Genomic DNA, 25,391 nt, shown 5'->3' with positions numbered 1-25,391 from the left:
TGGCCAATAGGAGAGAATACAATGCAAGTCATATACACTAACATATGTAACCTATTTCTTTTCACTTAAAAGTAAAAAGCAATAAGAGAAGTGAATGTATTTTATTTAATCTAACATAGCTAAAACATTAACATTACAACATGTAGTCAATAGAAAAACTATTAAAGATTTCAAATTCTTTTTCTTTGCACTAAGTTGCCAAAAATCTGAAATACATTTTATAATTACAGTTCCTGTTAATTAGCTAATTTTTAATCAGAAATATTTGACCTGTAGTCAGATTTCATAGTTTGCTGCTGAAAGACAGATTTACAAACCCAAATTGTTACAACTCAGCCATGCGTGATTTTTAAAAATATAATTAAAATACAGTTCCTAAGTCACATTTCAAATGCTCAATAACCATAGGTGGCTAGTAGTTACTATATTGGACAGTGCAGGTATAAACCATTTATGAGAAGATCACTTATTTTAACAATATGAAAGAGAAAACATTACACGAAGACTTTTAACTCCTGAAACCAAGAAGATCTTTGGTGGTGGTGGTGGGGGGCCTCCAGAGCAACCACTTTGCTTACTGGTACAAACAGCTATAGAACAGAATTCACCATTAATTCTGTCAACAAATATTTGAGGACCTACTATATTCTGAGACACAATTCTAGGACCCAGAATACAACAGTAAAGAAAGTACACAAGATTCCTGCTACCTAAGAACTTGCATTCTGGAATACTGGTCATGGGAGGAGACCACTAGCAAATTTACATAGTATCTAGTGGGGTCACAGTGTGAAATTCGCTAGGTTTCAGCCTGGGAAGACTCCCTGGGAAAAACTAGATCCATTCTTAGGAGGGTGAGGTCCCAGCCTAAGCTGCAGGATCTACATGCACAACAGCCAGAGTATCCTGGTAACAAGCTCTCAGGAAAACTACACTCAGCCCCATATTGCTCCATTTGCTCTCCTTGCCCAGTCCAAGCTGAAAGATTTGGCAAGAACATAAGATCAAGGCCCAGACATGGGCAGAGCAGCTAGCCTTTTCAGTATTCTACCATTTAACAAAGTACTTAGCACCCTAGGTACCCTATGTACACTGAGTAGAATTTAGTAATACAAATCCCTTCAAGCTCTGCTGTTTGACTGTTGGTCTCTCTGAACTTCAATTACCTATGTGAAAAGTGAGGGTAAATTATGCTTATTTTGAAGGGTTTGTTGTATCAATGAAAATAGACAACATATGTGAATCAGTATTATGAACTCTAAAGCACCATATGAAAAGGAAAAACATACCATACATAAAGGTTAAAAAAAAAAGCTTAAACATTATTTTTTCTGACTGACCATCATTCAATAAACATGCATTGCCACTGGTATAGATCTGAGCTGTCCAATTTAGTAGACACTACCTACCTAAGTACTTGAAATGTGGTTAGTAGACTGAGAAACTGGATTTTTTACTTTACTTAATTTAAATAAATTTTGAATAGTCACCATGTGGCTAGTGGCTACCATTTGGACAACACAGATATATACCGAGCAATACCACTGTTATTGATAACCTAATAGAGTGAAGAGAGGCAAGCCTCAAAACCTGCCTATCTTCCTCATATCACCATTTGAAAGGCAAAGGTATAGCCAAGAGCAGTTAAGCAGGTGAAGATACACTAAATGAAAAGCCTTCACAAAACAGAGGCTTCATGTGAGAGTTTGAGAAAAATAGCACTGGTTTCTTTTAAGGAGTTGGCACATGAACATTGTTTTTGACTCCTGCTCTGGCTGAAACCAGAACAGAAACAGATGCATATCTCATTTCTGACAGAGTTTATCAAATGAACAGAATTCTCAAACCAATGACTCAATGGTTCATTCTTACATTCCTTCCCTGGTTGGTATTCTTTTTTGAAACCCAGCATCTTAATTACCTTTCCTATTTTAAAAAAATTCCCCAACGTAAAAGATAGAACCTACTCCATTCTAGATTTACTAGCTTCCCTTGCAGCTGGGGTGCAGACACATGAATCAGGCTCTATTAATGAACATAGTAACCCCACATGTAAATGGCAGCTAGTGAGAGAAAGAAGGGACTATGGCAAATCCATCCTGGACACTGGCAGCAATTATCAGTGGTCCAGCATGAGTGGTGCTGGGGTGGGTCAGGGATACAAGTTATGAAAGGATCAAGGTCCTGCACAGCAGTGTCTTCACAGGCTGAAGTTTAAGATTGTGTGTTCCAAGCCATATAACTGTTGTGGGAGAAAGAACAATGGCCTCCCAAAGATGCCCACATCTTAATTCCCACAACCTGTGAATATGCTACCTTACACTGTATAAGGCACTTAGGTTATGTTAGATATATTAAATTAAGGATTTGGGGAAGAGGTGACTATCCTAGATTAACTGGATGTACCCAGTTAATCACAACGATCCTTATAAGTAAAAGAGTGAAGAGGCAGAAGAGTGAGAGAAGATGAAATGAAGGAAGCAGAGGGTAGCATAATACAATTACTGGTTTTAAAGATGGAAGAGGGCCATTAGTCAAAGAATGCAAGCAGCCTCAAAAGCTAGAAAAGGCGATGGATACTGTCCTAGAACCTCCAAAGGGAAGAACATCTAGATTTTAGCTTCTTGGGACCCATTTTAAACTTCTGACCTCCAGAACTGTAAAGTAACAAATTTTTGTTTTTTTGGTCACCCAGTTTGTGGTAATTTGTTGCAGTGGCACTAAGGAAACTAATACAGCTGTTGACCCTAGGTCTCTACCTCTTTCATGCTCAAATGGGCCAGTTGTTTCTGTTCCTCTCAACTAAGAACCTAACTGATGATATACTCCCACCTATTCTCCCATCCTTAAACCTATACACTCTATTAGCATTTCTTAAAAACAATGACAGCCTTTGCTTCTTTTCAATACCTAAATAAAGCATGCGTAGTTTTGCTTATATCACAATGAAGACTACTATTATTCAGGCTTATCATTTCTTGAAGACTGAGATACATCAATCAGTCTGAGAAATTAATGTAATTCAAAATGTCTGCAGTAAGAATGATCTCATACTAGTCAACATTTACTGAGTGTCAGTGTTACTCGGAAGTTATACCAAGATAACTGAGAGAAAGCTCCTCTCACAAATGCTAACACGGGAACAAAAGGGCCAACAAACAAAAGTAATGTGACCAATGAAAGAGTACTAAGCATAAAAAGAAATATCCGGTAATTTACCTGACAAAACTCTTAAGATGATTCAAAGATTTTCTGAAAGAAGGACCTTTTCAAGAGAAGTCATGAGAAAAGAAGTTAAGACTATGAGGTGACTAGAGAAGTTGTCCCTTTTTTTCTTACATTAACCACAGTCTTACTCTCACAATTTCAGGCGACTGTGTTTTAAGAAGGAAAACAGTCAACTCAAAGATGGTAGGCCACATATAAAAACTTTCATAACTTGTTACTTTTAAAAACTCAACACTGAAGCCAGAGACGGGTAAGATTCCTCAAGGGAAGAACAACCTAAGACAGGCACAGTCGCAAGGGGGCCATCAGGTGAGAAATTGGGGATCAACAGAGGTGAGGCTCAGAACCTCACCCCCCCTGTTTTAAGAGAAATCTTCCGCATCCGTGGATGTTTTGCTGCCCTTGTCTAGCCTGGATTAATACTTAGTCCATAGGCACACACCTGATCATCTACATTTGCCCTCTTACAGCACTAAACTATGTTTTCTACCTTTATCTTGCATCTACCTACCACTTCAGCATTTTATTAAAAATAAAAAAAATAATAATAATAAAGGGAGAAATGTGGGATCCACATATAAATCAAATATAAAAATCAAACAAATATTCATATTTGACCTGATTGTTTATAGTTCATAATGCGTGATCAAAACCGAAAGTGTCTGTGATGAATGCCCTTGTACTGTTCACCATGTAAGGATTTATTCAGTATGTAAGAATTCGTTCACCATGTAAGAACTTGTTCGTTATGCTTCAGAAGATTAGAGACTGATGAAAATTAGGCTTGAGATGGATTAATGATTGTGCATTGAGCATTGACCCCCCCATACCGAATTTTATTGTTGTTAACAACCATTTGATCAATAAATATGAGAGATGCCCTCTCAAAAAAAAAAAAAAAACTCAACACTGAGTAGATGAATGGATAAAGAAGATGTGGTACATATACACAATGGAATATTATTCAGCCATAAGAAGAAAACAAATCCTACCATTTGCAACAACATAGATGGAACTAGAGGGTATTATGCTCAGTGAAACAAGCCAGGTGAAGAAAGACAAGTACCAAATGATTTCACTCATATGTGGAGTATAAGAACAAAGAAAAAACTGAAGGAATAAAACAGCAGCAGACTCACACAACCCAAGAATAGACTAACAGTTACCAAAGGGAAAGGGACTGGGAAGGATGGGTGGGAAGGGAGGGATAAGAGGTAGGAAAAAAGAAAGGGGGCCTTATGATTAACATGTATAATGTTGGGGGGGGGTGCACAGGGAGGGCTGTGCAACACAGAGAAGACAAGTAGTGATTCTACAGCATCTTACTACGCTGATGGACAGTGACTGTAATACAGTTTGTAGGGGGACTTGATGATGGGGGGAGTCTAGTAAACATAATGTTCCTCATGTAATTGTAGATTAATGATACCAAAAAAAAAGAACTTATACAATTTAATAGTAAAAAATAAATAACCCAATTAAAAAATGGACAAAGATATTTAGAAAAAAACACTGAATGTTCATTTTGAAGCAACTTATTATCTAAGCTTTGAATTTCATACATGCAATCGTTGTATTTCTTTGTGTAGAAGCTGGCATCTGATCATCTCTGTGAAACAACTCTACAAGTCCATAAGAAAAGGCAATTCCAATCTTCTATAGGTAAGTTAGAAAAACTGACAAGTCATTCTGCACTTTTCCTATTAGTCCAGGTGGGTCAGATCTGTTTTTCCCATTGTAGTTAAGTCTCAATACTACCAAGTCCTGGAAGCAAGCCTGTACTTAAGTAACAACTTTGAGGGAGAACTTGCAGAACAGCTATAATGAGAGAGGAGGAGCAGGCCAACTACTCAGTTAAGACAGTTCAAAGCAGTCTAAATTAATTTATTTCAAATAAAAAAGAAAAATAATCTGCCTCCTCTGTTTCCCATAATTAGCTTTCTGTTAAAACTAGCCTACCCTCTCACCTTTATTATTCTATAAAAAATAAATGCATTATTGAGATTGTTGAGAAAACTTTGCTCAGATTATATATACATGTGTATTTATGTACATTGTTTTATATAAATAATATAATACACAAAGAAACCAAAAAAATGAAATAAAAACAAAACCTATAATCCTAAGCAAATAAGAATATAAAACTATAGAGAAATAGAGTCCATATAATATGTGATCAAAAGCATGGATTCTGAAGCCTGACTCTTGGGGTTCAAATCATGGTACTTTACATATAATGCTGCGCTTACTATTCTGCCTTTTCTGTTTGCTCTTCTATAAAATAAAGCCAACAGTATTTACCTCATAGGGATGCTGTGAGGATTCAGAGTTAAACAGTGTTTGGAACAGTATCTGACACAAAATAAAATTGTTCACTTGCCATTATTAATCATCTCAAAAGCACAAACCAGTAGCCTTTCTCTATAAAGTTACCATACCTCACAGCTACTCTACACAAGCCTCAATATTAGAACTCAAAAACAAAAGGCATGTCAGCACTGCCAAATTACAGGACCCACATAACAGAGGGTCTAGAGCATGGTAACTAAGGAGCCCCAGCCCAGCCCGCCAAACAACAAACAGGCAAAATGACTCCTAAAAACATTTTTTATAGTAAGATCATAACAAACCAAAACAATTTAAATTAACTCAAGATTCCTTTTCAAAGTTTCACAAGAATTATACTAAAGGGTATGGCCACAAAATCAGGATATATACTGCACACATTCCCCAAATCCAACACAAAAACAAGTAAATCCTCACACAAAAGAAAGCAATTCCCTGTTAGTATTTAAAGTGAGAGAGAATTACTACTCATGGTGACACACTTTTCAGTGCTGCCGTCACTTGTAGCTTCACACCAGCTGCTAAAAATAGTGGAGACAAAAGACAAATTGTCATTTCAGCTATGAAAAAACAGTAGAGGTAACAAGAAAGCAGGAAACTTTAAGCTACTTTATTAGCTTGGTATTGTATTGTACCATTTCAAACTCACTTCACAGTAAACAGCCCTAATTCCTAGATGCTAAATTGTTCTGTCATTTCATCTTACCTCACCTGGGAATCTGAAATGAGCTGAGTCTCAACCACCAAAAAAGTCATTCCAGTCTTATCAAGAAAAGCACCTGCTTCAACAGGGTTCTTGAGTGAAGAAAACAGCTACTGCTGGTTACTCAGTCCGGCGCCCCCACTATTTCTCACCTGGAATGTCCTCATTAATCTCCCAATTCACAAGTGTGGTCTTTCACCTTCTGAGTCTATCATTTTCGGTTTAAAATACTTTTATAACTTGCCACGGCTTTCAGGATCAAACTGCACTGAGCTTGGTATTTCACCTGACCACCTCATTAGCCTATGTCCTGCCATTCCCATACACACACCTTTCGCATTAGTGCATGGGTCATGATGCCTTTCAGAAAACAAACCGACCTTCTCGTGGAAATGATGCTATAGATAGAATAGTCTTCTAAGGCTGTTGGAATTGTTTCCCGTAAAAGAGCTAGTAACATCCATCACATATTCATATCCCAATTTCCTTGAAATCAATCACTAAATAAAAACTACAATAAGTTCTACTCCTAGTTTTCTGAGATTGAAAGTATAATGGCCATAAATCAAATGCGGCTGTATTCATTCACAGGATTGTCCCTGATACATTACCCTTTCAGTCCCAGAACCTGGTATATATATAAATCTTTAAAAATCTAAAAAAATCTATTAAAGATAACATAAGACAACTATTTCCTAAGAATGTGAGGCTTTTATATACCAAATAATATACAGCTACTACTAATATTAATCACACTAATTCCATTTATTGTTTTCTTTTTTTTTACTAGGTATAGGCACCATGCTAAGAACTTTTACTCTGTTCTCTTTTATTCCTTGTCAAACTCTAGAAACATGTAATTTCCATGTTGCCCCTGAGGAAACTTGAATCAAAAATGTTAAGTAATTTACCTAAGATCACACACTCAGTATTCAAACCCAGAGCTGTGAAAGAGTAAAGGCCTTGCTCTTAAACCACTAAGCTTTTAAGTCTTATATTTGGCCAATGCTCTCATTTGGATTATCTGGCTAAACTTTCTGCTAACATAGCTCCAGTTTTAAAATGAAAGTAATACATTGATAAAGTAAATCCTATGAGGTTAAGTTTACCATATAAGAATAATTCTAAACATAACAAGAAAAACACAAATAGAAAAAGTACCAAATTTAAATGGGGGATGGATGGCAATAAAGATGTAAGACCAAAGCAAAGAGTCATAACAGACAACAGTAAACTCAAGTACATTCATAATTCTTTGAATAAATACTCAACAAATATATATTAAGATTCCACTATGTGCCAGGCATTAGGGATATATTCATAAACAAAACACTCGCTGTACTTACTTAATGAATAGAGTCTATGGATTTAAAAACAGAGCAGTTTTTGGTGAGCTGGGCAAGTATAGTTTCAGTGGAGAAGTGGAGGCAGAAACCAGAGAACAAAGGGTTGAGGAAGTAGAGTCAGTGTAGACTGTTTTTAAGGTGGTAACTGGAGAAGATAAATGACATTACTAGCGAGGGAGAGGTGACAGGGAGCTTGTTTAAATAAATGTTTATGTCAAAGCTTCAATAAAGAAAAAAAGGTTAAATATAAAAAAAATCTTTAAGATCCAGACCAAACACAAAGAAAACAATCTTAATAAGGAGGATGAGAACCTTTTCCTTCCTTAGATGAGGGACATAGGTAAGGACTAATAGAGAAAATAGGAAGCAGATCTGTCTCACCAAAAAGGTTTTGTTTTTATGTTTGCTATAAAGGCCATCTGCTAAGAAAAGTAAAACTTCAAGAAAATAGTAGAAGTTTAAAATAACTACTGTAAAAAACTGGGCAAAACAGGGTGGGGAGAAAGAAGGACCAACAGATACTGAAGTGGAACACCAGGAATTTAAACAGCGACTGGCCCAGTCTGTAACATTTTTTTCCAGTGAGGCTACCATTAATACCCAGAGCAGCAGACTGTCAGAATCATTCAGAGTTGGATTTTCCCAGATAAGTGAGTAGGAAGGAAGAGGGGCCTGAGGATACTACTAAGACAGTAGCTAAAGTGGTATCTAAAGATGGGCAGGAGGGGAGAGCAAAAAAGAAAAAGGAAGAAAAGAGATCATTAGGAAGTGACTAAGAGAAAAAAGGAAAAGGAATCAATATATAAACAGAAGCAACTGGGTTAATGGGGATAATGATATGGTCAAAACAAAATGGTTGAATTTAAGATTTTAGAGGTAGAAGAAGTAACAAAGTCTAAGATATAATATGGGCATATGTGAAGGTCAACATATTAAGGGAGAGCCACATTTTCAAACGACTGTTCCAAAAAAACATAATCCCGTGAGATGTGCCATAACTTCGGGAAAGCACTAAATTATATCTCCCTTTTGAAGGTTCATAATATCCATTAGCATAACACAAGCTCTGAGAAGTCCTAAATAAAGAATCCAGCTTAACACAGTATTCTTAAATTTATTTTGCCTTGGAAAAATTGACAATCCTACCACCTATGAATTTCCTAGAGAACTGATGTTCAGTGGCATACACTCTGGAAGCTAGAGTATTAGAGAGATTTGCCCATGTGCAGTACAAATAAAGGTATTAGGGTCTGCTTCAAAAAAATGAGATGCATGAAACCTTAAGTACTGGTAAGGAAGTAAGGGAACAGCTACTTTTAAAATACTACTACAGACAGAATTAACAGTACAAACTTTCTGGTGCTTTCTGGCAATCTCTACTGTGTTAAATTCCCCATTGCTGCTGTTAACAGATTAGCACAAACTTAGTGGTTTAAAATACAAATTTATCACCTTACAGGTCTGAAAGTCAGAACCTTAAATGAATCCCAATGAGCTAAAATCAAAGTGTCGCCATGGGAGTGTTGCTTTTTGAAGGCTCTTGGGAAGAAACTCCGTTTTTTCCAAGTTTCCAAAACTGCCTGTGTTCCTTGGCTTGTGATTTCCTTCCATTCCAGCAGGATGCTCTCTGGTTCTGATTCTTCTGCCTCCCTCTTCCACACTGTGATTACGCTGGGCCCAATGGGTCTCTTTAAAGTCTGCTCATTAGCAGCATTAATTAATTCCCCCTTGCCATGTAATATAATATATTCATAGGGTCTGGTGATCAGAACATAGACATCTTTTGGAGGGTGGGGGTACACTAGTCTGCCTACCACACCTAATAAAACATTTTTAAATGCACATACCCTGTTGCTCAAAGTGTATACAAGGGTATGTGAGTACAAGGATGTTCACTGTAGCATTTTTTATAATAATAAAGTATTGGAAACATAAACTTTCATTACTAGGAAATTGGAAAATTATAGTACCCCCAACAATAGAATAGTATGCTGATGTTTCCAATGATGCTGTAGATGTAAAATTATGAACAAGTCTGACAAAATATGAAGTGGAAAAAGAAAAAGACTACAGAACCATATGATAGTCTCATCCTAGTCACTAAGTAATACACACACACATATTTATGTACAAGTATGTGAAGTTAATATTCATATGAAATGTAACTGAAGGCTACACAACCCAGGATGGTAGGGTGACCGTAAGTTTCTACGTGCCCGGAACAGTCCAAATTTATGCCTGTTGTCCCAGCAATGATTAGCGCACTCTTTCACCGTCTATGTTCACTTTTACAATTTTGTGGCTTCTGTTTTATTTAAAAGCAAGTATGCATTACTCTCCTAGATGCCAAAAGTGGCAAGAATCAGATCTGCAATAGCACTTGAAATTAGGTAACTTCCTAGAAATATGCTTTTTATACATGAACTTACAACCACTAACTGTGAACCATCTAAATTACATACATTATACCACTTGACGGCACAAGCAGCAAATGCAGCTAAGGGAAAGGGAACTTTACATTTTAAGAGTGCTGGCCAAGTATGTGCAATAGACAAAAAGGGGGCAGATTAAGACCAATCCCAACTCTGCCACTAATTAGGTACCTTGAGTCTCATTTTCCTTATCTATAAAATGCTAATCCAGTTATACAGGTTATTGTATGCAAGAGTTTAAGATGACAAATATATAAAAACATTTTGGAAAATATAAAAAACACTACCAAAATGTACGGTACTCCTGAGGAATAAAGTAGTCCACTTTACAGTAAAGACCCCTTAACCTTGTAGCCATTTAAGGCACAATTTCTCCCACACAATTCACAGATGACATTAACAAGTTTATTAGTTATATATTGATACATTCAGAATGTAGAAAATGAAGAACACTGTATAAATTAGGCTCTTTACCCATCTGGAACTATACGTATATATCTGGGTTTTACATATACATCTCATCATGTAATTTTCCCATTAATTCTGTCATTGTCTTTTTACAGATAGGAAAATTGAGCAGAAAACTTGAAACTAGAAAGGCTCACATTGCTATACATGGCAGAGCTGGGATCTGAACTCAGGACAATTTAAATACAAATTAGGCCAGTCTTAATTCAAAGACTGTTCATTCAACCCACTACACCATGCTGCTTTCTTAGAAAGTCATAAAGACTTAGGAAACCAAAAAGTTCAGTTGTTAGATCTTACAGACAATGGTATTAGGTGTTTTTTAATTAGACAGTGATTAATCTGTAAACATTTCCTTTTTATAAACCAGAATTTATTACCAATATGCCTTAACATGTCAGTGTGCTTCCTAAAATGTTCCGACTTTTTTCACTAAAAAACAACAAAGCAAAACAAGATTTCAGCCAAATTGTATTATTTTGGGTATTTAAACTAAACAAAGCAAAATTTGATGAGCATTTTACTGAATTATATTAAAATTCAAAAAATTCACTGTAAAGTATTTTACACAAACTGTGCACATGCAAAAAATTTTGCCAATGCCCTGAGATACTTTCTATATTCGAATTCATCCTGTGGTGGTTCTCTCAACACTATCTTTTAATTTTTTTCACCAGCAATAAAAAAAATCTTTCAAGAGTTAAAGCACACCTTTAATTCATTTCTTCTTGGAATACCATCTTTCAGTTGCATTTTACTCTGATTATCTTACTAATAAGTGTTACTTAAGCAACACTGAAATACTAGTTCTTTAGCAAGAGAGGGGAAGGAAAAAAGACTTCAACTCATGTGTTCAGTGAACCCATGGAATTTTAGGAAACAGACTGAGGTTATTAAAGCATCCATACAGCAGTTCTTAAATATAATAGCTTTCAGAATCATGTTCTCACTTGGGACAGACACTACAGAACGAAAAATGCTATCAAGAATTGTGAGAACAAAATGTTAATCATCAAAAAGGGTCTGCAACTGTTTTCTTTACGACAGACTTGAAAAGGTTTAATCCAGAGAGACTTCACTTAATGTTCTGATTTCCCCCTGGAGCTACTGAACTCCTTCCCTCATCTCTACCTCCATTCCATGTCTGATCTCAACAGGTAAGGATTCTATAAAATAAGTCCTATCAACCCAAACTTATTTTCAGAATTACATGTGTTCACTCAAACTCTCATCTCCTACATAGTTATTTAATAATGTTCCCAATAAAAAATGTTTGCCTAAGATTTCTTTATGTATCTCAAAGGAAGTACTATAGGCATTACATAAATCTTTCTTTCGTGTCTCCCTGTCACAGGAACATGCACAATAAACACCAGCCGTTCAAGTATAAATTCTCCCATAAGATTAACAACCGGATTTGCTGAAAAAGAACCTTAGACTCCCCCAAAGGAAACACAGAATAAGACAGCAACTCATCAATATCTCTTTAATGCATATGACATAACCTGACTGCCAGTTTGATCTGATCACAATGTTTACATTAACCAAACTTAAATCATTCCTAATGCTAAACTTTGTTAGAGTTCCTCAAACATGCTGCCCCCAGACGTTTATTCATTTTGTTCCTCTGTCTACTACATTCTTCCCTTCTTTTTTCACCTAACTGATCCTACTCACCTGTAAGACTGAGCTCGGGAGATCAACTCCAGAAGCTTTATGTGAACTCCCAGGCAGTAAAAGTTCCACTTCCCTCAGTATACTCATGGCATTCCTTGAAAACACTGAACATAGTATTTGCCACATTGTATTGAAATATCTATACAACATCTGTCTCCCCCAGACCACTATCCTAAGCAAAAAACCAGTTCATTTGTTCTTCTATTCTCAGAGCCTAACACTGGCATTCCTAAGTAGTCCATAAATATTTTGCAAGAACAAAACAAAAGCATGAAAATTTTATTCAACACCCATTATGTCACACTGTGTGCATTTAAAAATGTTGAGACATGGTCTCTAACATACTCTGCCTAGCTGCAGTGAATTCACTTATATAAAGAAAGAGAACATTATGAATTTAAGACATTGTAAGTACCAAATGACTAAGAGGCAGGAAATACCACAAATTTCAAAGAATACAAAAAATCACCTAGGTGTGGACAAGAAGGCTTCATAGAAAAGGTGAAGCTTAAGATAGTGGAGGATGGTATTTCTACAGGGGAAATAGGCTGGGAAGAGGGATGAATAAACCATGATTAAAGGATAAATAGATTATCCTGGCTACAGCAGTTGGTTCCTATCAAAAAGGTAAAGAGGTATGTGACAGAGGTAAAAGAGGGTCATATTACAGAAGGTCAAGAATGCCAGAGTAAGGAGTTTAAGTAAGGGAAAACCATATACAAATGCTTTTCAGGAATATTAATTTAGAAGCAATGCAAAAAATTGGCAGGGGGATGTGTAGTGGGAAGTCTGAAAGAGGACCAAAATTTGTTAAACATATATAAGCCTTTGTTATTTTGTTTAACACTGAACAGCAGTTTTATGAGATCAATGTTCTATTTTAAGGATAAAGAAATCAAGACACAGAAATGTTAGTTCAAAAACACAAACTACCAGGCAGTATTCAAAAACCCAAAGTCAATGCTTTCTTCTTGCTACTCCTGCAAACTACAGGCAAGATACCAGTTAGAAGACTCCTTCAACAATATGGGTATAAAGTTAACAGTGCTACAAATGAGAAAGAAGAGACATAGGAAAGCAACATTTCCAAAATGGTGTATGTGTGGAAGAGGGTTGGAAAACGAAAACTCAAAGATGACTGCATGGTTTCAAACCTGGATGGGAAGATGGGGAGTGGCAGCAATGAGGAAAATAAGAAAACATGAGGAATGGGGTAAGAAGAGAAGGGTAAGGATTAGGAGTTTACCTTTAAGAGTGTTGAGTTTGCAATGACAAAGACTTCTAAAATTAGGAATGTCCAGAGACAGAGGTACAAAACTATCAGATTAGTCAGTGTTAGCTGCCACTTTTCAGACTTTAAATATACCTGAAACCCTATATATAATGCTTACCATGTGCCAGGCATTTCCAAGCACTTTACACATTAGTTCACTTCATCTTTATAACCCTGTGGGATAGATACTATTATTATCCCCTTATCTCAGATGTGGAAACTGAGGTACAGAAAGCTTAAGTAGCTTGCCCAGTAACACAGTAAGAGCTGTGATATGGATCAGGCAGTTGTGGCACACAGATCATGCTCTAACCCACTATCATCAAATGTACTGTTATGTATTATGCTTATGCCTATTTCATTTAATAGCTTATAAACTCTCTGGAATGATCTTTTTTTCAGCTTATCTCCCCAGGACCTAGCACAATGATTTTTACTGAATAGATGCTTGACAGATTTTAAACAATAATGATGTGGTAACAGCAGAAGTCCTGCAAGGGGGTGTGATTTTGGAAGAAAAGAAATGTTGAATAAGAGAAAAAAAGAGGAAAAGAACTATGATTTTCTTTTGGTCACTGGTGGGGTAAGGTGGACCAGGAAAACAAAGAGAGTAAGAGACAGGATAATCAGAATCATAGAGTCTCAGTGCTAAATACAACAGAGCTCAAGAACTTCCCATGAGCTAAATATATATATCACAGCTTACATATCATAAAAGCTATGAACTATGTGCTAATTATGTACTTACTTGTGGGCCTAGTAAAACTGCTTGAGGGTTTACTGTCTTTATCTCCAAGGACATGGGACACACCATGGCCCAAACTCAATGTTACAGGTGGGATAGACATGAGAGAGCCAAAGAAAAGGAAAAACAAAAGTGTGAGTGTGAGACAGAAAGGAAAATAATTAGTGGATGAACTTGGCCATTAGGTGTTTGGCACCTTTGGAAATATCAACTGTAATCAAGTGTTCGGAAAAACAGCTGGATTAAGGAAAAGTAGACAGCAAATAAAAGGGAAAACATATAGGGCAAATCTGGAATTGTTAGCCATAAAAGAATGGTAAGGAAGGACAGAGCTTAAAGAGAAAATAGAGGAGGAGGAAAGGATTTTTAAGAGAAAACAGACTGGTTCACAGAAGAGAAGTCAAGGGAATAATTAAAAAGACTAAAGAAGAGACAGCACAAATGAAATACAGTTCTAGAGGAACTGTATACAATCAAGAGTATACGTAAGGGAAGGGATTCTGCAAGACTTTAACTAAATTGCTTTTCCCTTTTCAAGACCTATACAAGTCATCAAGTCTTCAGAATTACCACCTACATATCTCTACTTCTCTGTCCATAACCTATTTTATCTAAGAAAAACTTAGAAAGGCCTGGCCAGAATCCTAATGTCGTGCATTAAATGGGAATGAGTGAAATTTTTAAATTTTTATTTGGAATAAAGGAGCCAGGAGATGTTCCTCACACCTGAAATGTCAATTTGCCCAATATCCACTTTCGTAAGTCCCATCTATCTTTCAAAACCCAGATTAAATCTCACCTCCCCTAAAATAACTTCCTTATTCCACCTCCACCTCTGTTGGAATAAAGTTGTTTATTTACCCTGTTTCTCTATCATAGCAGTTACAAGTTCATCTGCTATTAAAGTTACTTAAATGTCTTTCTCCAGTGTCACATAGTAAGTATTTGATAATTGCCAGTAAGGTAAAACACAGATTTTAAAAAATTCATTTAAAACATGTACAAGTTTTTATGGCTAAAGTCTAAACATGGTAACCAGCCTATTACTACTTAAAAAGAAAACTTATTAAGAGAAACCTAAGAAGTTACCTGTGGTTTGAAGGAGGAGAAAACAAGAAAATTAATCTATGCTGTGCATATGTATCTTTCCATTATATATTTTCTAAGTCAATGGTTCTCAACTGGGAATGAATCTGCACCCACAGGGAACATACAGCAAGATGTGAAAACATTCTGGTTGTCACAAATGGGAGAGAATGATACTGGCATCTGGTGGGTAAAGGCTAAACACTCTTTGATGCTCAGGGCTGCTCCCTACAAGAATTATCTGGCCCAAAACATCAGTAAGTGCCAAGGTTAAGAAACTCTGTTCTAAATGATGCAAAGAAGAAAAAACAAAACTGCTACCTAGTCTGAGACTCTTCAAGTTTTCTTAAACAATGATCAAGTCACCTATTCTTCCTACTGGCAAAAAATTGGGCCTAAGGAGAGTGAAAACAACCTTCCTAAGGAGCTCTGCTTACATGTTAACAAGAAAGGAGCTGGTTACAAGTTCTCACCATGTGACATGTTTGCCAAAGCTCCATCCCTGTATTTTCCTGTAACTGATTAGCCCTTCTAGTTACAATTACCTAGACCTTTGATAAATCTATCCACAACAATTCAGCAACTAAATTAAAATATAGCTTTATTACAAAACTTAAATGGTGATTATGTGATGACCATCTGCCAAAATACCCATATACAGATGAACAATCCACTATCCGAAAGACTTGTGCCTAATAATCTGTTCTCTAAACAAGATCAATCAGTTAAACAAATCCACCTAACTTTCAGGTCCTCACATTCATGCCACCAATAACAAAAATATGAAAGGTTAGCCAAGGCTGGAGATGTAGCTGGAGACCACAAGCAAAGGATACTTCTCTCCACTATAAAACAAACTTCTCCACTCTAAACCTTTCTGCTTATTACAAACTTCAGACCTTCTCAAGTCTAAACTGCCCTCTACCCCAAAACTGCCTCATGAGAAATGCTACACTAGGGGAGTACAGATCTTACTACAACATATCTTTAAAAACAAAACAAAACCTCAACAAGTGCTTCATCTATCATGAAGGTAGAACACAGCAGCTGTTAAAAAGCAATGAAACATAGGCTAGGACAGGAAGTACACATTCTGAATCCAACTAAAACCACAAGGGAAACTGAACCACAAGCAGAATTTTAACGGTCAAAATAATGTAGCCCATCAACATTAAAATAGGTAAAATGCTATTAACACCATTATAACAAAAAACAGACTTACATGCCTCAAGAGAGTCTTTTTTTCCCCAAATAATATTATATTTAGTAAATCAGCCATGTTTGATTGATTCTCTGGCCCCAAGGCTATTTTAAATCTTGGGGGTGGGGAGTGAGGGAAGGAATGGGTCAAGAAGATGACTTCTCAACCATGTGAATTAATATCAATATGTACTACAGGATGTTTTCAAGCTTTTAGAGACAGTGAATACTCAGCCCAGAATTATCAGATTCTTCCAGAACCTGGAATCACTGTATTTAGTGTGTGTGTGTATGTATACATATATATTCCTCCCACATGCTCCCACTACCTTCCCTGTTCCTCTCTCCAGGCTAGGCTAAGGCTCTGTTTGCTACTTTATTCTACCTCTTCCTCTCCCTCCATACCAAAATTTACAATGACACATTTTATCTGACAACATATTGGAAATTTTAATTAGTATTTAAATGACAACCATTTTTCTGCTGTCTTCTAAAACAACTGCAGCTATTACATTATTTCTACTTCTGGGAACAAAGTTTCTGACAAGTGTGCCACTGGAATGCAGCTTCTTCACTAACAAGTATCATGCAAAAAAATTCTAACAAAACAATTCGTAGACCTTTCTTGTACAGAAAGGTCTAAGACCAAGGATCAACTTCAAGTGGATGTCACTGAAAAACCTATGGCACTGAAAGAAATTAAAGAGGAGAGGAGAACAGAAAAGGAAGGAAAGGAGGAAAGTTGGAGGGAGGGCAGAGTATAAGTTGCCTCCCACAACAGCAAATGTCATTCAGTGGCACCTGTGGCACCTTTTATAACAGGATTGGAACTGTCTAACTGGTATTCCCCAAGGCTGTGATTATTCTATCTTCTCAGCTTCCAAAACAACTTCAATGATGACTTCCTTGTCTGGTACTTTAATACTTCCCCCACTTCTGTTTTTCCAACTTTGATATGTTAATTTCCATACTTCTGTTCTTGTAAAGCATACTATACCTCACCTACTATCTCATCTACAGCCTATCCTCACCCTTCTACCACCCATATCAAATGAACTTATTCAATATACCCTTTTTTTTTTACTCAACAGAGGTGTCAAAGTCTTTTAAAATCCTTCATTTTGTCATAAATCAAGGAAAGACTGAATTTTTCTCCAATTTGAGTAACAAATTTCTCAGTCTAGAACCCCTTAAGAGTGTTTATTTTTATAAAATGTAAGAAAGTATTATGAACTTATTTGTTCAGATGAGAATCTTGTTAGTCTATTTCAAAAATGACACCTCCTTGAGGCTTAGAACCTCATTCCCCCTGTTTTGAGAGAAATCTTCTGCATCCGTGGATGTTTTGTTGCCCTTGTCTAGCTTGGATTAATACTTAGTCTATAGGCACACACCTGATCATCTACATTTGCCCTCTTACAGCACTAAATTATGTTTTCTACCTTTATCTTGCATCTACCTACCACCTCAGCATTTCATTAAAAAATAAATCAGTGAATAAGGGAGAAATGTGGGATTCACATATAAATCAAGTATAAAAATCAAATGAATAATCATATCTGACTTGATTGCTTATAGTTCATGAGGCGTGATCAAAACCGAAAGTTTCTGTGATATGACTGCCCTTGTACTATTCACCATGTAAGAACTTTTTCACTATGTAAGAACTTGTTCACCATGTAAGAACTTGTTCGTTATGCTTCAGAAGATTGGAGACTGTTGAGAATTAGGCTTGGGGTTGATTAATGACTGTGCATTGAGTCCCCTATACAGAATTTCATTGTTGTTAACAACCATTTGATCAATAAATATGAGAGATGCCCTCTCAAAAAAAAAAAAAAAATGACACCTCCTTTCTAACAACAAAATTTTTCATCATCCTTTCTTGCCCAGAACATCACCTTCTTTCCCTACAAAGGATGGCTTTTCTTTCATCTCTGCTCTATTTATGCAATTCAAGACTAACTCAGTCCCCTTGGTGGGGAATTCCCTCTCTTTCTTCATCTTACTGATGCTTCTTACCTCACATCTTCATTTCTCACTTTTTTGGAACTGCCATCTTGCCAACACCCACCCTTTTAGTAACAGACACCTTACATTTCACTTACTCTGAACAAATTAATTCAACTGATACAAAACTAATTTTCATCTACATGGGGGAAGATCTGTAGCTATGCAGTTTAAAATAGCCCAGTCGTGGTCTTCCACCATTCACAAAGCTAGGCAACAAAACTCTTCCCAAAGTCAAGGTCACATAGAATAACTGCTATACCCCCAACCACACTCCTTCAGCAATATCTAGCAGCCTCCTGAAATTGCCTATAAAATCCAGTGGTTCCATTTTCACCAAAGAAAAATGAACCACTGCCTTCCCAAAGACATTCTCTGGTCTCCCCACAGCCAACTTTAAATGGAATGATAAACAGAAAGATGGAAATTCAAGCTGGTGCAAGCTTTTTTTTTATTACCCCCTCCCCACCTCAGTCCCAGCAGACTATCAGCCCTTAAACTTGCTTTATTTACCTAAGACAGATGTGCAAGACTGAGAAAAGACTGGCTTCTTGAGGAATCTTTAAGGGACTTGAGGTCCAATGCCTGTTCACCTTTAACTGGAAAACATAGGTTATTTAAACGCTGTGTTCATTCTGACTTTTTCACTCTTCTTCAAAGAACTGAATTTATCTCAAGCTGTCTACAAATGATTCCATAACCTACGGATAAGTCTTTCTTGCCCAGTTGATGATAAAGTATAAGATACAGTAACTCAGAAACCTCTCAAAGCCAACTGATCTTCCCACTAAAATGCCTACCACTCTCTCAGTCTGCTTTTCATCGTATCTTACCAATACCACTCTCACAGTATTATTTCTGGTCTTTACTACCCACCATTGCACTACACAGCTTCATCTTCCCAATACATAGCTATGAACATGAGAATTTCCTTCTTCATGAATCACCTCAAATTCTCCATTGTCCACCCTTTTTAACTATAACTTAAAGATCATGATTCAAGACCCTCTCAAATATGGACAACTTATCAAATTGGCTTTCCTTGATCACCATGTCTATATAAAACAACATGTCTTTATCTTGGTTGATTTTTCTTCCTAATATTTGTTACCACCTGATAAATATACTTACCTATTCATGTTTATTGACTATATCCTTCTACTAGAATATACCTCCCCTGTTCACCACTGTATTCTCAGTGCCTAGAATATAGTGAGCTCTCAATATGTATTTGTGTAAAGAAAGGTTGAACCCAGACAAGCTGCACAGTACAGCTGATAAGGACTTATAAGACCTACATTGGAGTTACAGAGCTTCCACATATCAGCTACATGACCCTCAACAATTTTAACTTCTTTGGGCTATACTTTTCCCATCTGTAAAAGGAAGGGGTCAAACTTAATATATACAATTTAAATTTTTCTGGCACATCACCCTGTAGTCTTCTTTAACTGGGAGAGATGGGGCAGAACATCTCTCCCAGCTCCCAACCTCCCTATCTATATAACTGCCAGTTTCCTTTCATCTGGATTCCCCTCTTCTCAGTCCACAACTATCAGAATATTGTTTATCCTTAAGGTACAGTGTAAGTGTCTTTTTCTCCTTGAATCCTAACAAACTGTCAACTCTGTAAGAGCACAGTGGAGTTCTTTTTCATTCTTAACAGTGGTGCAATGCCACCCATTTAGGTGATCAAAAAAAATGACTGATGAACCATAAGAATATGAGTGAGCATATGAACAAACGAAGTTTTTACTGATTTTCCCCAACTGCTCAGATAATCTGCCTTTGGGCTGCTTTAACACTTCGCCTCATATTTACCATATTTTCTTCAGTGCTGTTATTAACTTACTTGCATAGTATACTAAACTGCAAATTCCTTTAAATTAAGGACTATCCTAATAGTTTCTATATCCCCCCTCTACTTCATCCACCATAGATCTTTGCCACAGTAAGTTTATCTCATATGGTAAACAGTAAAGAGATAACAGAGGAGACAAAAAGGACCTCGATGTACCTTTCCAACTATCCCCATAGTCACTGGAACACATGTGTGGATCCTGTCTCTGCTGTAAATTCAGGCATTCAACATTTTAAAGATCTCATAATTCTCTCCACTCTGCTTAATAAAAATATGACTATAGTACTTTCAAAAGTAGAATACCCAACCTCATGTATCACTTACCACATAACTTCTCCTGCAATATACATATAGGGATCCACTCAAAGCATCAATACTTTCACTTCACTAAACAACGAAATAGCAAAAGTGACGTTTCTGCTTATTTCAGACTTCTACCTCATCCAATTCCCCCCTCCACAAGGTATGAAACCACTTTTTAAAAACTTCTTCCTATAAGCCTGTTCTTAGTTCTCCTCTTGAAAGAAAAAAAAGGGCTTGTTTTAAGGTCTTGCTTCCCCTTTTCTAAGCAGTAGCAACTCCCCAGTTAATGTCAGGCTCTAAGAACGTTATTTTTCTCTGCCATCAAGATTTTGACCCTCTTTTACCTCTACTTCCAAGCTCTTACTCTGCTTCCATGACACCTTCCTAGTTGCACAAAAGCAGGTGTCTTTTATTCAATGTGCTCTCATCATCAGGTACTTGGTTCCAAAGTGGCTGCATTTTCCCCACCTTAAAATGTTTATCAATAGCTCTCCTTACTCCACCCCACACACACATCACATATACACAGTATGTATCCACGCGTCACTCTACGTCCAACATAGAAGTGACTTACATCATTCTTAATGAATGCACACGACTCTCAGAGTGCTATATTCCGACTACACTGATTCTAACCTAGTTCCTTCTGGGGAACCCAACCCCGTCCACAGTACCTCCCTTTTTCCTCACTTCCTCATCCATTCCCTCTTTCTATGCTCCCACCACGCCAACTAACTACAAATGACATTATTCCTCAGTACTTCCAATCCGCACGTGAAGAACAAACTCCAGTTTCCTGCAGTCTCCCTCTCCTCAAGTCCTCCCTCCCCAGAATGCCCCCACCCCGCCCCAGGTGTGCAGACTTCAGCCGGTCTTCCTGTGCATCGCCCCAGCCAATCCCACACCATACCGCGTTTTCCCAGCTAGGGACATCAGACTCCTCCACACCCATCTCCACTCGGGGTCCCCGCCGGCTCCCCGGGCGCCTCACTCCCCCCCCCTCACCAGCTAGCCGGTGACCCCGGGCGCGCGTGCACCCACATTCTCCCTAACATGCTGCCCTAACCTCCTTCTCCGCACCGTGACCAGCCGGCTAGGTTGAAACTCGGCACGGCCCGCGGGGGCTAGGAACCCGTGCGTGTGCCCGCTCCGCCCCCTCTCGCAGATTCCCCTTGCAGCCCCCCGCCTCCGGCTGGGGAGAGAACGCAGCAACTCCCCCGACGCCCCGGACATACCCTCTCTGTCGCTCCAAGCCCCAACCCTCGGCTTGCTCCCCTTTCGTACCGGGTCGGCCTCGACACTCACCGGAGATACTGCGCGCTCTGCAGGCTCATCCTCCGCCGCCGCGTCTTCCCGCGAAGCCTCTGTGGGTCTCTCAGGCTCCTCGAAGCGGCCCCGCGGCCCCGCGGGTGCTGGCGGCCGCCGCCATCTTCCTCTCCTCCGGCTCCTCCTCGCTTGGCGGGGGGTGGGGGTGAGTGAGGCGAGGGGGAGGGATCGGGGAAAGCTGCTCTCACTGCTGCTCCGGCCGGTGGGGCGCAGGGACACTTCGACCCGGGAGGGGTGAGGAGAGGGAGGGAAAAGAGAAGAGGGCGGGGAAAAGAGAAGCCCAGGAAGGAAGTCGTGGTCCCTCTCGCGAGACTTGAGGCGCCGGTCCCTCTGGGTGTTTTTCGCTTCTGTAGCGCTCTCTTGGGGTCCTCTAGCTGTGAGCCCTTGTGCTGCTCCTGAGCGGCCCGCTGGAGGCGCTTGGCTGCTTCCGGACAATCCACTTCTCTCCTCCCGCGCGAGAGGGCAAACACAGCCTCTCCAGGTACATCGAGCCCAAATCAGCTGGGAGTTACACTCAAAGTTTTCCGCCGTCTTTCCACTCCAGCCGATTTCTCGCTTCCTTTTCCACTCCTCCACTCTTCCCACCCGGAAACTCCCCCTCTTCCTCCTACAGTTCCTCCCGCCAGTCCCGCGACTCCTCTTCCCTCGCTCCCTTGAGAGCGAAGCCAAGGACCCTTTCTTCTTAACTGCGGCCCCTCCCCTTGCGGGTTGGGAGGTTGTTGGAAGGGATGGGGTGGAGCCCAGGGAAGAAAAGAAAGGAAACCGACCGGATTGGATAAGTAGCTGCCATGGCAACCAGTGGCTGTGGTTGTACTGTCATAGTAACCAGTGTGGGAGGACTGGGTGACCCTCCTTTGGCGAATGATTTCCGGGAAAATGCCCAGGGTTCCCCTTGGCTTCCCTTCCATCTAAAGGCCTCCCCCAAGTTAGGAATCCGGGTGATAATATCGGGGCGGGGAAGTTCACTTCCTCCTCCCTTTCCCCTAACCGCAGCGATTGGGGGAGACCTCGAGGCGTTCACCTAGGGCTTTTCCTCTAGCCTGCGGGCGGGAACTACCTCCATAGTTTCCTCTCCGTGCTGGGCGTGGAAAAGGCCAGGCCTGCGAAGGAAACTCGGGGCCTGAAGCCTGGCGGCGACGGCCTGGAGCTGGGAGGGCGAATGCGCGGCGCGGGGCGGCGGCGCGGGCAAGGGGTTTCCCCACCATTGCCTCCGGCGCTGAGAGGCGGGGTCCCAAGAACGGGGTCCCTGAGGGAGGAGAACGTCGCCCGACTGCCGCGATCCCGGTCCTACCCACAGGGACATCGACTTTTTCCGGAAGGTTGAGCCCTTACAGAAATACCCCAATCCCCATCCCACTCACACCCTGAGCGACCGAGCCTTCTCGGAGTTTCCGTCTGCGGCCGAGCCACCCTGCAGCCGCAAGGAGGCCAGAGTAAGAGTGGGGGCACGTCTTAGAAGGCTCTCAATAGACCTCCCAGTACCTCCCTTTGCAAACGACCTCCCTTCTCTGACGGGTCTGCGGTGTTTTAGAACTTGGCACTCTTTTATCTTTTGGGTCGGAAAGGAACGCGTTGGGTAAAATACTATCAAGAGGAACCTAGACAGAAGTCGTCTAGAAAGAGAGGTTTCATTCTCAGAACAAATCCTTTTGAATATCTATTATACGTATTATGTGTCAGGTCTAGGGCTAAAAAGCAGAGATGATAAATGGGGTCAGTGATACTATGGAGTGTGTGAGAAGTAGCTGGAAAAGTCAATGGCTTGAAGAAATTATTTGACATTTTATAGGTTCGTATTGTAGAGTCATTTAAGCAGTTGTCCCAAAATACTTTAGGATGTGTCACGGTGTAAGACCCTCCAGGAATCCTCACTGGATAAATCAGGAACTTAGTGGGCTACTTGGGCTTAGCTCCGTTTGGGTACTTCATTTGCTGCTGTCTTCCGTGCCAGGTGAAGAGGTACTTTCAAGATCCTTCCCTCAGACCACACCTATTTATAGACTGGACCAATGCTACTGAAACATCATGTGTAAGTTTAGAGGAAATGAAAGTGCAGGCTACTTTGAAATAAATTCCCAGAGACAGATCATCATTAAAGAAATAGAAACTGAACTATGCTCCTCCTGTTGCCAAGCCCCTACTGTGGCGCGGTGTGACGCGGTGATTGCCTCGGAGCAAGACCCCGTCGCATCCCTCGCTGCACAAACGGGCCACCCACTCACGGACAAGAGAGCCATCTAGTGAGAGATTGCTCTCATTTCTGATGTAGGATTCTGCTCTTCAAACTTGAGCCAAAGGATGGAGATTGCTACTGTATATGAGCTAAAATGCTCTACATCTCTTTCCTGGAGTTTATTGGTTAGATTTTTTTAAAGATTTTAGCCAGAATAAAAATATTATGTAACATAATTACCCACTTAGTAATCATCAATAACAACCTTTTATGTCTGTGGATTATATCTCCAGTAAATAGTGTATTAGCACATATAACATTCCTGATGAGTGATCTGAGAAAATACTGCTATCTTCTCATTTTGTAAATAAGGAAACTGGGATCAGAAAGATGAATCCTATTGTTGGGCTGTTTATTCAATAAATATTTACTGAGCACTTGTATTTCAGGCCCTGTCCAGGGCACTATGGATAGATACCACGATGAAAGAGACATGGTCCCTACTATAGAGGAACCCATCTTCTAGAAGAGACACCAAACAGTAGAGAAGTGATGAGGATGCAGTATGATGTGTGCAGTAATTAAGGTAAGAACAAAGTACTTTAGTATGCAGATGAAGGTCAGAAATATAAATAATACTTGTATTTGATAGCCATGTTCCTAAGAATTTTATGATTCTTCAATAGCTTTACAATGTCCCTACAAATTAGATAAAATAGTAACAATTACACTTTACAGGTTACAAGACCTTGATACCCATCTTGAAAATAGCTTTGAAAAGTCAGTAGGACTCAGAAAAATTATGACCCAGAATTTACATAGTGCTTGATATGTTTTCCAGTCTCTTTCTTTCTACTTCCCCCCATTAACATATTTGTAGAATACAAGCATCTTTCTGCAATAGCTTTTATTCACTTTTTTCCCATGTAGATATAGCTTATATTAAAACCAAAGAAAGTAAAAAGATGTTTCTCATTCTGTTTACTAATTACCTGATACTAAGTTTTTCAGTTTGTGTCCAGATGACTTATGGAAAGATCATAAGCTAGTAGACCTGAGTGTGCATTCCAACTCTGCTGTGTCAGTCTCTGAACTTCAGTTTCTTCCTTGACCAAAATGGAAACTTTATTACCTATTGCAGGCTTCCTGTGAACTTTAATGGTGGTACATGTGACCAAATGAGTGCCTGACATACAACACAAGCACTTGATAAA

At 39.1% G+C, this 25,391-nt stretch overlaps 2 protein-coding genes across 10 annotated transcripts in view; one reads left to right on the top strand and one right to left on the bottom strand.

The window, feature by feature from the left end:
* The window catches only part of SMG7 (SMG7 nonsense mediated mRNA decay factor), a 79,102-nt gene extending 56,939 nt beyond the window's left edge, over positions 1-22,163 (bottom strand). For 5 of the 6 annotated variants that reach the window (XM_017655674.3, XM_073216879.1, XM_073216878.1 and 2 more), the window contains exon 1: positions 21,984-22,122. Coding sequence is in view for 1 of the 6 variants with exons in the window: in XM_073216877.1 (XP_073072978.1) it covers positions 21,984-22,012 (29 nt within the window). In the remaining 5 variants the exon portion in view is untranslated. Of the gene's footprint in view, positions 1-21,983 lie in introns of all 6 variants that reach the window. The other variant, XM_073216877.1, reaches the window with a different exon arrangement.
* NMNAT2 (nicotinamide nucleotide adenylyltransferase 2) overlaps positions 22,044-25,391 on the top strand; it is a 190,843-nt gene continuing 187,495 nt past the window's right edge. Inside the window, exons 1-3 of one of the 4 annotated variants that reach the window (XM_037021090.2) lie at positions 22,745-23,437; positions 23,956-24,033; positions 24,627-24,763. The gene's annotated coding sequence lies outside the window, so the exon portion shown is untranslated. Of the gene's footprint in view, positions 22,150-22,346; positions 22,486-22,744; positions 23,438-23,955; positions 24,034-24,626; positions 24,764-25,391 lie in introns of those variants that run through there. The other 3 variants (XM_073216883.1, XM_037021089.2, XM_037021091.2) reach the window with 3 other exon arrangements.

This window comes from Manis javanica, chromosome 11 (genome assembly GCF_040802235.1).
Source record: "Manis javanica isolate MJ-LG chromosome 11, MJ_LKY, whole genome shotgun sequence".
Classification (NCBI taxonomy): domain Eukaryota; kingdom Metazoa; phylum Chordata; class Mammalia; order Pholidota; family Manidae; genus Manis; species Manis javanica.
Note: the sequence above shows the minus strand (reverse complement) of the source record. Positions and strands in the feature narration are given on the sequence as shown.